This window comes from Agelaius phoeniceus, chromosome 8, assembly GCF_051311805.1.
Source record: "Agelaius phoeniceus isolate bAgePho1 chromosome 8, bAgePho1.hap1, whole genome shotgun sequence".
Lineage (NCBI taxonomy): Eukaryota > Metazoa > Chordata > Aves > Passeriformes > Icteridae > Agelaius > Agelaius phoeniceus.
This window is the reverse complement of record NC_135272.1, coordinates 21819794-21835629: the sequence shown is the minus strand read 5'-3', so window position 1 is coordinate 21835629 and position 15836 is coordinate 21819794. Positions and strand designations below refer to the sequence as shown.

Sequence of the window (15836 nt, the reverse complement as noted above, 5' to 3'; positions counted from 1 at the left end):
TACAAATAGCAAACTTGAATGTCCTGGCAAACTGTAAGGACATGATTTACAAATACTAGGTAATATTTGGATCTTGCATTATAAGCAGTGCTCCAGTCTTTCTGAGAAATAAAAATTACTTCATTCTGGGCTTAGCTTGGTCATTTCAATAGACCAAAACTTCATCAGAGACATAAACCATAGCTGGACATATTAAGCTCAATAGATACAAATTTTTGTTTTGGTCACAGACCACACAATTAGCATCCACTCTTAATATTTCCAATAGCTCTGAGGCTTTTTGCTTTATGGTACTGTTAGACTTCCAATCAGGACTGGCAATCTGCTATAACCTCACAGCTTTTTGAACTCTAATGGCTGTTAGTATTAATAGTTATATGATGTGCAGATTCTGAAAAGCAGTTTTGCTTTCCTTTCCTTAAATTCACATTACAAGTAATTGGCTACTTTTTCCAAACTGCTTTGCCCTACCATCTAACTGTTCCCCAGAGCCCTACAATGAAACTTGACCCTCTCTTAACTTTTTTTTTTAATCCAAGTTTGAAAATTTTCCAAATGAATACCATTAACTCCATGCCTTATGTGACAAGCCACTATGACAGAGAGCAGGCCAGAGGACTGTGTACACTTACAAAGAAAACTCTTCGGATTCCAGGTGCCAATCTTTCTGTTTTTAGCTTCCAGACCAAAGGCAAAGGAGAGTTGAGAAGAAACACCAGAGGCTTCTGATGAATATGCACTGATGAAATTGGATTCAAATGTAACGTGACCTACAGAAAAACACAGAAACATGTGAATACTTCCTGGAATTTGAAACAATGAATCAAAGGTAATTTATATATATATATTATGACTTTTAGCATTCAGACCTCTTGACTCAAGATTTCAGACTAATCTACTTCCACAAAAGTCAGTCAACAGAGCGTAGAGAAAATAAAATATGAAATAGTTAACATTTGTGCTCTATGCTTGCCGAGCACTGCTAAAAAGAAAACCTTGGCAAATGCTGATGAAAAATATCTTATGCAAAAGGTCAAGCTAAGCTGAGAGTTGGAGAACAAGGAGATAAAAAGAACTGCAAAGCAAGCTCTGATTTCTGGTTTCTAGATGGTAGTCTACAAGGCTGGCTTAGAGTATAAAACCTCATCTGCTGATTCTGTTAAGGACATAAATCTAGCCTGCAAAACAAATAAAACTAAACAAACAAAAACCAGGAGGAACAAATCCAGAAACACAAGCGAACACTACATTACTTTATGGAAGGAATTCCAAAAGAAATTTTAACATACACTAGGGAAAGAAAATGCCTGTGCTCAGAGGCTAAAAAGATACACAGAGTAAATGATCTGAGCAAAGTGAACATCATGGAAGTGAGGCAAGCTGTAAGAAGTGGCTTTGAAACAACCAGTTTGTAGTTGCTGGAAGTCCTTCCTGCCCAGCTCCTCGTACCCCAGTACTGCCCTTCTAGAAAGGGTTTAGTGTTGGACAAAACCATAACCAAACATACGACAGAACAGCCTGGCCTTTTTTAGCATATACAGACTTGCAATTGATATCACAGTGGTTTTTGTGGCACCTAATAAGCTGTTTAAGCAGTCAGGATTTAGCTTGATACTTCATCCCACATTACAGGAAGAAACCTCTAGTGTGCATTGGAGAGATGATCTACCACAGACTGAGCAGGGAAGCCGATGTCCCACCACACTGGTGACAGGCAGGCTCCCTGACAATCACAGCTCTTTCTAAAAAAAGCATAGAGGAAGCAAACATGAACACAACCACCAGTTTGAGTGGTGGCAAACAGAAATGAGCACAAAGATAATTCAAAATGAATTCTGTATCTTGCTAGAGAAATTAAAAGGGTATTTGAGACAGAGAAGAGCCACTATGTATAGTTCATTGCACGATTCTTATACAGTAGCAAACAGCCATTAGTTTACCAGTAAAGTAAATGGGTGAATCTCCACTAAACTAACTAGATGAAAGCTAGAGACCAAATTGAAAACTAGGCACCTATTACTGTTGAAAATATTTTCCAAAGTAGACAGTAGGGTGGTTTTAGTTTGGTTGGTTTGGGTTTTTCGCATTGTTTGGTTTTTTTTTTTTCCTTTGGTTCGTTGGTTTTTTGAGGTTTTTTGATTTTTTTTTCTTTTTTTTTTATTTATTTCACCTTGAAAAGTTCACCATCACTCTAAAGTCACAGCCAGGCCCTGGTCTCAGGTCCAATGCACTCAGAGGACAGCAGAAAGACCTTTTATCACTACTTAAGAACTTGCAAGAAAGCTAGCAAACAGCTGGCTGTGCTCTCACACTAACTGGTAGCAGTTGCTTACATGCAGAACGCACCAGATTCTGAAATGTCACTGACCAAAGGTGTCTCCAGTCCCCACAGTGACAGACATCACACCCCACACACACCCCCCTGGGAGCACCCAGGACATCCTTAACAAATCAAGCTTTGTTAAGCTTGATTGAAGTTGTTGGAAAACTGAGTAGATCCATATTTGTACTAAAGCCAAGCTGCCTTAAAGAAGGAGCTCCTCTCGTGGCCAGCAGCTGGGCAGTGTCCAGCAAGTGCCATCTCCTGCTCTCTGCAGCACCACCCGGCCTCTCCAGCAGAGAACACATCTCATAAAGAAAACACCAAGTACAACAGACTACCAAGAACCACATTTCTCTCCAATTTTTTTCTGCCTCTGAAGTATTTTATTCTTTCTCATTTTAGCAAAGTGCAGGGTGGTAGTGCTCTCAATTCTAATGGGAGGACAGAGACCTGAAATGCCAAACAGTCACATTCTTAGGTACAGAAACTGCTTTGCTCTGTCAGCTATAGAGCCAAAGTAGTTCTGTTACCTGAAAATAAGAGAGAAGTTATTCATTTTACAAGACTCCTGCTTTGTTGTTCTGTCTAGAAATGGAGAGGTGAAAGTAAAAAGCAAAGTGTTTAGAACCACTATTAAATTCATGACAATTAAACAGCTTTCATTAATTCTTGTGGCTTTTCAGCTGTAATCACTGCTAATTAATAATAAGCTGTTAAAACTATTAAATGCAATTACCTTGTTCTTGGCTTATGTTTTCTTACAAAACAATAAAAAGACCATAATTTCAGTTTAGTAAAGTAGTCCAGTTATATCTTTTGAAGTTCTGATCTCAGAAATATGAGTTCAAATTTCATGCTGATTTTTTTCAGCTTCAAATGGCATAAAGTGCATCTAACATATTTCCATGCCAAATAGTAACTGATTTCCTTTGATGCTAGATATTGATGAAATTACTTATAATATAGTTGTGTGCTTAAATAACCAAGAATAAAAACTAGTAACAATGCTCTTGCACTGGCCAACGGAGCACTCAGCTTAGGCTTGCATCCTGGCTGTTTTTGTCAGAATGGCAAGTCAGTGTAAAAGATATGGCTCTTATTAGAAACTTCAAAAAATTTTTGCTATTTAAAACCTCCATATTTTATTAAAAGCAGGAATGATACAATACATGTAACACATTCTTAAAACGTCATCTCAGGAACAGCTAGGCCAAGTCCTTTGGGTAATAAGGACATGGAGAAGTACCTCTGTTTCAACTGATCTCAGACAAATTTGTTCAAAACCAACATCTATCAGACAAGACAGATGTTTTAGAATCCATGAAGATTTCTTCCTGTTGTTGTAGTCACATGAGAGCACACAGAGCAATCATACTGCCTTAGTGAGAAAATCAGAGACTCTTTGCAACTGGGTCTGCTATCAGACTTTGTAGTTGCTATTCCCTCAGCTTGTAAAATTAAAGATGTATATAATGCATCTTTTTCAAGCAAGTTTTTCAAACAAACTGCTGGGGAGTTACCAGCACTCAGGATCTTTACACCAAAACCCTGCTGCCAAGCACTGAGTTTTTTACACTGCATAACTACAGTCAGTGGGTATCACAGGGAAACTTCAAACCAAGTACAGCAGGCATGGTCAGAACAGCTCACCAGAGAGGTGTTTATGTGAGGGAGAGTGGTTTGAACTGCAGGCTCCAAGTGAAAGCCTGGACTTTGAATATGCATCAGAGGCATTTAAATGCCTCTTCCCACTCCTGCTTCAGAGACTGAAAGGCTAAACAGGACTCTAAGGTGTTAAAAGTTATGACATCAACACAAGCACAAGTTTAGCTGTGCCTTGCTGAGCTCTCTGCTGCCACAGCTGTGCTCCCACTGACTTGTCCCTGTGCTAATTTCTGGCATGGCTGCCTCCATCCATAGCACTGCAGAGGAAGATCTTCATCCCTACTCTCTCTACAGCAATCTCAACAAACTCTGAACTCTGTGAACTCTGTGGTAAAGTTCCTAACTTTTTTCTAAAACTCCCACATAAGCTTTAAAAAAAAATAAAAATCAGAGATCCAAAAAGGGACATCCTCCACCCATTCCTAGATTTTCAAAGAAGTTTACAAAGTACACACATTTGGTACTTTTCAACAACGTACTACTTGATTCAAAGTCTTCTGCGTCTCAGGCAGCTCTGTGACCAGTTTGGTCAAACAATACCAAAAGAAAATTTAACCAGAATCATTAAATGGACTTGGGCATTTTTAGGTCACCTAGTCCATTTAAAAAGCAGCTGCTATTGCTTTGCCCATATTACTTTAAAAACATATTAAGAGACAGTATTTACCCAAGCAGACAGCACCACAACAGCGCAGGAAAATAAGTCAATGTGGTCCAACACATTCCTCACTCCCAGTGAAGGGCTCATTTGATCACAAAGCTGCTGCACAGCCAACATTTTCATTGTGCAATCAATAGCTAGGCCAGACCTTCTGGGCATGTGTGTCAGCAATGGCCCTCTCAGCAAGGCTCAACTTCAGCAGCTGTTTGTCAGAGGAAGCTCCTCTTCAGACTGGTGTCTGGCCCCCTTTGGCACACACTCCTCCAAATAATACATGACTAACTTGTGAGGAATACAAGGATTTGGTCATAGCTGAAAATGATAGACTTAAGCTATTCTGAAAATCTCAGAACAAATCCTACACATTCCTCTTGAAAGCACCCAGGTCCAAGGGGGCTGTGAAGCCCAGTGGTTGTGTCCTGTTTCTGGAATGCATTTGCCCTCCATGGGCACAGTGCCCACCAAAGGTGCGCTGGCACTGCTGAGCCAGACCCTGCTGGTCTCTGCTGCCTGCCCATTCTGCACAGCTCCTTCCAGGGCTCCAGCAGCAGCAAGGTTAAGGCGGCTGCAGAGGCTCCTGTCCCCAGAGATCAGTTTCATGGAAGGCTGAGTATCACCACAGAAACCAACTACAAAAACAGTCTACGGGCTCCTGCCCCGCTACTCTGCTAAAGCAATTTGTACCACGTGAAAGGCAGGGACACAAATGCTGAAAACTGATCAAAGTAAATGCTGCTGTTAAAGTACCATTTTGTTTTGCTGACTTCAAGGCATCAAATCACAGGCTCTGTGTTTTGCTCTAAAAAGATGAAAGCTAAGTGCCAAGGATTTGTAAGGTTGAATTAACTATTCCGGCATGAAGACCTTCAGATAAATCCATAGCACATTTTCCAAAACAACCATTACAAATCTGTGCTAAAAAGCCAGGACAAAATATGTGGTGTTGTATTGAATTACACCGTCTAGGCTTGGACAGCTGTTCTCTAAAAACGAAGAAAAAAAGAATTTTAACTCTCAGATCACATAAGTATATTTTCTGACTTATAAGTGATGCAGTAAAGACAGATTTATGACATCTTAACTCATTACTCTGCTGCAAAGATTAAATTAACTCATTCAAAGCAGGCAAAATTTAGAGCTGAAATATGAAAATTTACATCTATCTCTGTCCTAAGTGCTCTCACTCCTTTTGTTAATACAATATTTATAGAACATAGTTTATTCTGATATTACAAGTCAAAGAAATTAATACGAAGAAACTTATTTTTACAGTTCACTTGTGTCTATCAGTATAGGAGATTTGGAATTTATACTGAAATTCACTAGAAAAAATATAATGTTAGTACATTGGCCATAATAGAATTCAGTTAAGGATTAATCCATTAATCCAACTCAACTGGTGGGATCTGGTACTGCACCACTTTTCAGAAGTGATTATCAAGTACTTTGGGAAGGATCCTTTTCTTCTCCAAATAACACTCAAGAAAAAGCATACTCTTCAGACAGGGATTGCGATTCAAAACCAAATACTGTTTCTTCCTTCCCCTCATATTTTTGCTATGCTCACTGAATATTGTGTTACAGATTTGATACCAAGCCAGCTATAGTAGATCACAATACCCAGCTTCTGAGAGCCAACAGTTTCTGAGAGAGAGTTTGCTGATTTTTCCAAGAAACTCAAAATATGTTCACATGGTGTTACTGCTTGAATGTAACTTTGCTCTCAGGGTTACATATTTGCATTCTTAAATCAAATGATTATATAAGCAGGTTCCTAAAAGCACACAAGATCCTACTGCTTCCCTTCTGGGAAGGTTCTCCAACACAGACTCTTTGTTCAGACAGGGCAAGCACCAATTTTTGAAAACTCACCTCAGCAATCAGAAGATCTGCAAAACAGTATCAAAGAAACCACTAACTGCAGGGAAACTGCAATGGCACTAAAAGCAAGTACTCATACCCACAGAGAGTTCCTTTTTCTCCCACAGAACCCAACCATGTGCCACCTTCCCAGTCCTTGCCAGGGACACACCATGCCACCTTCTCTCTGCCAGAGCAGCACTCATGGATGCTGCTGGGGCAGGGACCTGTCCCTGTGGGACAGAGCAGGGAGGGAGCTGCAAAGACCTGTTCTTACTTCCAGGATGAGGCACAACTCAATCCTTAGGGAATGGATCTGAGTCCCAGGTAGCATCTACCCAGGTACATGGGGACTGAAGTTTATTTCCAAGGCTCATGTAACACTCTATTTTAAAATCAACCCTTTGCTTATTTTCCCCTAAGTACACAATTGCAAATAGATTGGCATTGCCTGGACCTTCTCGCCCACACAGTACTAGAGAACAGATTGACTAAACAGCAGTTATAGCACAGTTTTAAAAATCATGGGAAAGATTCACCTCTGGCATAATTCCACTGAAGCTACTGGCATTAAACCAGAGACTGATGAGGTCCCATACATTACTTCATGAAACAGAGAATATATTGCACAATCTCTTGACTGTTACAATCTACCACCCAGACTGGAAAACTAGGCTCCATAAAAAAGAAGATAAGAAAATAGAAAAGTTGATAAGGACTGCCCAGCTATGACCTGTGGCCCACTGCACTCTCTTCATTAAGTAGGTGATTGAAAACTCCTTTTCCCTTCACCCCTGTTTGTCCTACAATAGGGGCTAAAGGTCAGGGTGTGCTGTGCTAGACACAAAGAGCTTAAAAGTCAAGTCCTACAGCACATGAACATGCCAATATCCACTAACAAACTGTTCTGAATTATGCATGATGTTCCCATTAATAATGATTCAGAGGAAAAATCAGAGAATCACAGAACAAGCTGAGTTGGAAGGGCCCCTCAATGATTATTGAGTCCAATTCCTGGCCCTGCACAGCAGCATCCCCAGGAGTCACACCCTGTGCCTGAGAGCATTGTCCAGACACTTCTGGAGCTCTGTCAGACTTAGGGCTGTGACCACTTCCTGGGGGTTCCAGTGCCCAGCCACTCTCTGAGTGGAGAGCCTTCTCCCAACATACAACCTAAGCCTCCCCTGACACAATTCCAGGCCATTATCTTGGGTCCTGTCACTGGTCACCACAGAGAAGAGATCAGTGCCTGACCATCTCTTCCCCTCATGAGGAAGTTGTAGAATGTGGCAAGGTCTCCCCTCAGTCTCCTCTTCCCTAGGCTGAGCAGACCAACTGACCTCAGCCATTAAAGGACAGCCCCAAAATGTGTTCAAGACAAGAACTAAACAAAGTCCCTTCACCTTGAGTAGGGATGAAGCATCACCCTGGAGTTTGGCACCAATTCCCTGTAGAGCAGCACATTGTTTTAATGAAGACCTAAGGCTTCAGAACCAGCTAGAAAACTGACCTACCCATACACTGACTTCATACTTGTATCCAACAGCTGGATGAGAGAGAGCGCTTTAGAACAAAAGCCTACAGGCTTGCAGCATAGTCAAAAATTATCTGTAGTTCTGCCTCCAGTGCAAGTTCTGGTATGTTTCTTGCCCTAGTATTAAATGATCAAGCTGAGGGTCTGTGTAATAGAATGGAATTGCAGCACATTTAGATCTCCTCATGTGGCTTGTAATTCAGCTGCTCCACACAACAGACTAAAAAAAGTAAATTACAAGTAAAATTTAGTACTATAACATTATCAAAGACATCATGTGCCAGATGAGTATGCTGTATGACATTAAACATACTGCTCTGTTCTGGCAGCAGAGTTGCCTGTGTCTGGTTCATAACTGGTGGTTTCCTGCACCAGTAATACTTGCTCCTCAAAAGTGGAAGAGCAGGCAACCATGCTGGTACAGTTTTACTGGAAATGCAGTGCCTGTTCAGAAAGCACCACAGCTCACACAGCATAAAAAAATTCTGACACAAGGAGACATTACAAAATAGTTCTTCTAGCTTCATGAAAATGTTGCCCCATAAGCTGTCTGCCCACAGCTTAATCACATCATTTATTTTCTGACAAAAACATATCAAATTAATTTCTGATGTTCCTAAGTTGTTATTCTAAGCTGGAGCAGCCAAATGCTAATAGTTTATGCAAATACTTAGGTAACAAAAGCTATTCCTGACACAAATAGCCTGTCAAATAGGCAGGACAGTTATTGAAGTCCTATTTGCAATAGAAATGGGTAAGACATTCAAATTGCAAGAATAATAAGAGTAAAAAAACTTGAAGGTTTAAGGAAGGTATAAGGACAGAACACAAAGGGCAATAACTGTATTATCATAAGTCATACTGAGACAGTTCTGTAACAATCATCTTGAAAGTATAACCCAAAGAGTTTACTGATAAATTTTACGTAGATATCATACACACTGCCTATGTTAGCTTTGTTTACCTGAATTATACAATTTCCAGCTTCCCCTGTGTATACATATTTCAATTCAATTTTCACTGAATGCATTCTGCATTACACGCTTGGAGAACCAGAATTCTCTTTCTTCCTGAAAAAAAAGATTTTTCAAAAACTTCTGTCTGCAGCAAAGAAAGCAGTCTCTGCACATGCAATTCTGCTCAGCTTTGCCAACCAAATGTAACTTCCACACGACAATCCCCACTGTGGTCACCAGAGCAAGGGCTGCCCACAGTGACCAGCCCCATGCTTTGGTCAATGGAAAACTGATGCCCATCAGTGCAAAGCTGGGACCCCTTTGCCCATTCTGTCTGTGACCTGATTGAGATGCTCAGGCTCCCAAAGATTAAGGGAAACCATTTTTGCCATCTGCCCTTCTGTAGATCAGGCAGGCTTCCCAAAACACAGTGCTTTGCTCAGCTTTGCATAAATCAGTAGATGTCAATACCATTCACATGGCATATGGGGGACAGTCTTCCTTTTCTACATTTTGTGGGAAAATTCCTTGTTGGCTTTAGATCTGTTTAAGGGCAGAGGATCTGTCCCTATACACCACAAGTACAACATCTCCCCTACTGTTGCTAGTGGCCTATTCAAAAAATGCTATCATCACACTAAGTTTTACTTTAAGGCAGAAGACTCATGCAGAAATGAAACAAATTTCCAGGTAATTTTCTAGTCCACATTTATTTGTACATATATTGCAGATCTAAGTTTTCCTTCAGTGCATCGCCTGAGCTGCAAATTTTCATTTGCCTTCCCTTCTCCCACCCCTGCCCTAAACTATTACTAAGTAGCTGTGTAACAGGGTATCCAGTGCCCTGAAGAGAAAAAATGGATGTTGAGGCAGTTAACTATGTCAGAGGATATATGAGTACCTACTAAAAAGCAGCTCCTGTCCTAAAGGAAAAGCTTCTTAAACTGAGAGATAAAAGACATATGATAAATATCTGCCAGGACTGTCTTCCTTAAATGCATTTGGGGCCTTCTAAACTAATCTGCACAGGCTATTTCAGGTAAACACAAGTTTCCACTGCCTGTATTTTCAACAAGTTAGATAGATGCTAGCCACCCAGCAGAAACTACAGAGCTGCACTAATGTATCACTAAAGTAGTTTAGTGTTTGCCACTAAATAAGTACTCTGTATAAGTACTCTGCTTATGTTTCACAGGAAAAATAAGAGACTCTTCTTGAGAAACACAAATTTGAGTGTTATCAAAAGCAAGATCAACATAAAAACACCCAACCAATTAAAACATTTGTTGTTCTTCTATCTTGCCACAGCATGGTTTTACTTTTTCAGCTGATTCAGGAGCACAGCTGTCAGGCATGACAAGCTCCACACAATTTATGTTGGAAATTTTCCCCTGCACTGGGAGGCTGAAGAAGAACGACTTCATTAATTCCAGCTTTTGGTTCAAACAGATGCTCTAGAGAACAACATAAATATGACCACTCCTGACAAATGGTGCTCCAATATCTCACACATACATGCATGAGCCCAAAGCTAGACTGGAACCTAACCATGGAGTTTGGGATATAGATGTACTCCTGGAAATGTCCTCACTTCCTTAATTATCTTTTCTCAGAGGAAGTAATTACAGACAAAGCAGAAATTTATAAAGAAGACATGTCAGAAGCTTTGAGGAAACTGGAGACCATGAACACAAATCACAGTCTATGATCAAAAATCAACACACATCTGCCTGAAAGAAACGTGTGAGCCCACGTGCACAGTGTGCCTACACATCCAAGCCACAGAGAGACAGGAAGAGCCCATCCAGTAAACAGCAGCAGCCTTCTTGCTCTCTACAGCCCTGCAAGAGCACATCAGTACCTGCTGCATCTTGCCTCAGAGGAAAACAAGGGTCCAGTTTACAGCTTCCAACATGACATTTTAAGCAGCAGTCAGCAAAACCCAGAACTGTGAGCAGCCAGAAAACTCACACTGACGTTTTTCCTTCTGAAGCTGCTAGCATTCTGTGGTAGGCCCTGGCAGGGCTTCAGCCACCGCTCCACACAGCTCCCTCAACTGAGAACAGGGCTCACTTTCTGCACACAGCAAACAGCCCCATTTCTAAAAACAGAAAATAGCGAGGCTTTGCACAGCACTTTCCAAGTCATGAGATGTCACTGCTGCCTCTTTAAGGGCAGACACGCGTCAAGCCACGCTCCTGCAGGACATCAGGCTCTGTACAAACAGACTCCTCTGGCCAACACAGGACTTCCTCTGGCAGTTCTGGTGGGCAGAACACAAAACGACTGCCAAATCCAGTGACCAGCAAATCCTGAGCTGGCTAAAAACAACATGCAAAGACTGCAGTCCAGACAAACAAGATGAAAAAGCCACATTAAAAAAGGTGGAATTTTATGCAAGCACAGATGCCTCAAAGTGCTAACAAAGAGGAGAAAGCATTGTAAAGGCTTTCAAACAACAAGCAAACTCCACTTTCTTAAAAATATGGTAAATGCCATGTTCATCATGAAGGCAATTAAGACATTAATGTCATTTTAATGTATCGGCTGCATGGGAGTTGCAGCTTTCAGCAGACATGGAATTATCTGAGACAGACACTGAATGATTACGATTTCTGTGGCACATGCTTCCACTATTTTTAAGGCTTTATAAGGTCTATCATGTACTTTCTCTTCTGATTCAGTCCAGTACTCCAGCTGGGCTCTTGGGCATGGCTGTGCAATAAAGGGAGTAAAACAGCAGCCTGTGAAACCATTCTGGTGAGCCAGTGGAGCCACCACAGGCTGTGGGCAAGCTTTGGAAATTACCCAGGATCAAAGATGCATGTGATGAGGAACTCCTGCTTTCCAAGCAACAACAAATACAGGGTATTCCTGGAGTACATTTGCCACAGCGTCACTCACAGCTTGATTCTGAGACCTCACTGGCACAGAGCACTGGTGGAAGCAGTAATTCATCTGGACTTCCCATTCTCAACCTTCCTATGTGGCACCCCTCCCTCACAAAACACCATGCAAAATAATTACAATAAAAAGCAGTAGTCAACCTCAAATTTGACAGAGTCTTGCAGGTGGCCAAACTCCTTTTCCATTGTTATTCTGTATACCCAGGATGACTGATTATGTTGCCTCTGCACAACTTCATGAACCACACACCATCATGGAACAAAAAATAATGGGTGAAGTGATCAAATTTACCTTGATGGGCTCAGTATAACAGGAGAGCTGGCCAGCTGAGGAGGCTGAAGGTTCAAAACCCCTGAACAGGCATTGAAACATGCAGGTCTGCTGCTATAGCTAGAGATCTACTTCTGCTGCCAAGCTAAGGTGGTCAGAAAGTCAAGAGGCAAGAAAAGAAAAACACTGTTGCTAAGTTCAGAATTTGTCTGTACCTTGGCAGAGGCACAGTGCTTTGTTTTATCTCTCAAAGCTTCTTTTTATAAAGCAGCAACTACTTTTCTTCAAAGCAAAGGCCTTTGACCTACCAGAAATACTAAATATACCCACGTGCAGCACCGTATACCTATTCAAACAAATGAATAGGTAACAAAATCCTCACTAACTCCAGCTGTCAAGTAACAAACCTTGAATTCCCTTCCTGCCTGCGGTCAGCACATGACCTCCAGGCTCCCTCTGACCATGACTCTGGTGCTGCAGGTCAGCATGTTTTAAATATGCCCAGAAAGTGGCCCCTTTATCTGAGCTGAATCTTAAGGCTGTTCCTGGATCTCTGGATGCCTGAGCATGAAACAAAACATTTTTCCCTTACATAGCCTTGGGTATAGCTGTTGTAGTATTAAACTTCTGAAAACAGTTAAAACAAACACACTGGGAAATACAGAAAATATGCAGCATAATAGGCAACATGAACTAGGTTTTCACCACCTTCACCACCTAGATCTTCAAAATTGTAAAAACAAAAATCACTGTGACACAGAAAAATTATCCTGAATTCAGGATCAGCCTATTACAATTAGCCTATTCCAGGAGCTAACAGCCATTTTAATATCATGTTTACTCTTAAAGGAAATTTTAAAGTTGTTATTATTAACTTTTTGCCGAGTAGCACTGATTAAACAGAGAGGAAAAAGGTCTGTCAAATTATTACAGCCTCAGTGGCATTACTCAAAATTATAAAAATAAAGACAAGTCCTTAGTTTTCCTGCCTTCATTTCATATAACACATGTTAAACATCTGTATCAGGCATAACATCTTAAAGTTTTTGAGGATGAGGATGTCAATGAAAACAATAGTGAATCCATTGCCAGGAACTCTGATTCCATGTATTCATATGTATTCAATCCTAAGTATTCACATGAGATTAACTTAACATGCCCCTCCTCTCTCCTGTTAACTATTTCAATTGTAACTGTGTGCCTGAAGCAGCTCAGGGAAATTCAACCAACAGGCATAAGAAAAGAATCCTCCATTTATTTAGGACTTGATAATATACTTGAAGAGTGACTTTCATTTTAAAATAATCTTATGCTCTTCTATACACATTTTTCTGGTGCAAATTTCTAGAGTTTCCAAGTGACTGTGCAAACAATAACTCTTCCTCAGAACAAACAGCTCCATGAGGAAGCAACTATCTCCTTTCTAAAAACTGAGAAACTGAAGCAGTGAAGATACCCAAAGCCAAAGAGAAAGTTATTGTAAGAGTTCAGTAGTTCCTGGCATTCAGCTGAGACCCAGATCAGTACAGAAATGCACACACGCACTCACTTCCCCAGGAATATTTGATCAAATAAAACAAACAAAAAAGGCTTGCATTTTTCTTGCCAAGTTCAATATAAACACTTGAGGCTATTACATGCACCCGTATTCTATTTCCTATGATAAAGCATGGCCAAATATGAATTGTGATAAAAGACATTTCTAAGAAATATTTGAAAGAGATTGGAACTGTGGGGGTTCTTACTTGAAGAAAGAAGACATTCCCAGTCTCAATATACAAGATTTCATCCCCATGGGATTAATGAATTAAAATACAAACAAATTCTTTGAAGATCATAAATGTGATAACAATATTTCATGATATGAGCTTATATTTACCAGATTTCTGCCGTAACACAGAAGTGGTAAACTACTGATTCAGTTTCGCAAAGACTGTTCAGAATATACACTCCTATACATTTCCAGTCTGTCTTTTGTCTTCTTTTTCCCAGTTTATAGGGAAGGAAAAGCACTCAAATCTTACTAACCCTTAGTGAAAAGCCTGCCTGCATCACCCCTGCCACACACCCTCCTCCTCATCAACCACCCCTTAAATTTGCAAACGCTTGTTGTCTGTATATTCTACATGAGTGTCAAAGAGAGTTAAATTAATGCATACACATATGTTGCATCTTTATGAGAACCATGATAACTGCACAAGTATGTTTAATGCATGAACTTTCCAAGGGATTTGCTAGGGGAAGTTTACACTCCTCCCAGCAAGTAAGGAATGTGTAATTTAGCAGCATTCTAGCACAGTGCAGGTTAAAAACAAAACAACCCAACCTCCTCCCTCAAAGCAAGCCTTCACTTAAAGATTTTCAGAACTTGCATTCCAAATCATTAAAACTTCAGCCAACCTCTGAACAAATATATGATTTATTTAAACATGCTTTCGATGTTGCTAAATCTAAGTAATGTACTGTCAAACAAAACTACTGGTTTTATTCTGGAATCTACTGGAAATACTACATGACAAACAGATCTCTACCTTTGCTATCAGCATTTGCAGGCACAGGAAATACCTCAGCTGGTAAATCAAGCTCATGTAACTTAAGGTGATGGGTACATTCTACTTTTAGACAAAGGGCCACTTGGAGTTGGTTTCTACAATAATGGAAAAGATAACATTTGCTCTGCTTTGTTCTCTGAGTCTGATCCTATAAGTAAAATCTGATCTTTCCAAGTTGTTTACACTCTTTTGCTCAACACTGTTGCCAGCAAAGCTTGCTCCAGCTTCCTGTGCATTTTTAGAGCAGCCATCTCCAAGGGCCGTGACTGGAAATTGCTCAGGAAATGGGAGAAGGAGGCCACAGGTTTCAAATGCTGAGATCTATTCAGTGCCCTACACTTCAGTACACCCCAAAGCACACAGACAGGACAGCTTAGGGCAAACTGCTTTCTTAGCATTAGCACATTAGACAAGGCTCAAGCAGCCTCTTTCTGCTGGACAGCAAGTATTTTTACTCAAAGCCAAGTGTTTAATTGTAGCACTGTGTAACTCTGAGCAGGCAGCAGGGCACAGCCCTCATCCCCGTGCTGTGCAAATCTCCGAGTCACAGCCCAGAGGGAAATTTGGGCTTATGCAAATGCACTTGAGTCATGCTGCTCTCTCGGGAGGTACAAGCTCCAGCTGCAGCCCATTTCATCCCAGCCCTGGGCACCCTTTAGTAACCAAGAAGTTACAAGTTCCCCCAGTACCACAGCCCCACAGTGCGGGCACTCTTCTGCCCACTTTCAATAAAACTTGTGATTACCCTGTGAGGTCTACTCATACCAAATTTGCCTTTGACTTAGCAATGGATTTAAAGGTTCCTGGGAGATGAGAGAAGCACTGAAAAATCTACAGCAGAATCACATACAGCTATTTAGTTCTCATCGGAAACTATGCTCAAAAAACCCAAAACAACCAACCCCAACCACCCTCCCCAAGCAAACAACCCACAAAACCCAAAAAGCCCAACAATTTGGTCTTCGTGTCCAGAGAACTGATCGTACCTACACTTTGAGTCATTCACAGTGCACTTATCAGGCTGATAATCCAGTGCTTGGTATACTAAGAAAGGTTTAAAGAACACCAAAAGAAAAAAAAAACCCAAAACAAACCCCCACACTACCAT

General features: G+C 40.8%; 1 protein-coding gene across 1 annotated transcript in view; it reads right to left on the bottom strand.

Annotated features, from left to right (window-relative positions):
• TGFBR3 (transforming growth factor beta receptor 3) overlaps positions 1–15836 on the bottom strand; it is a 108610-nt gene that overhangs the window by 47373 nt on the left and 45401 nt on the right. The window contains exon 4 of the mRNA XM_054638542.2: positions 633–770. Coding sequence (XP_054494517.2) covers positions 633–770 — 138 coding nt within the window. The remainder of the gene's footprint in view (positions 1–632; positions 771–15836) is intronic.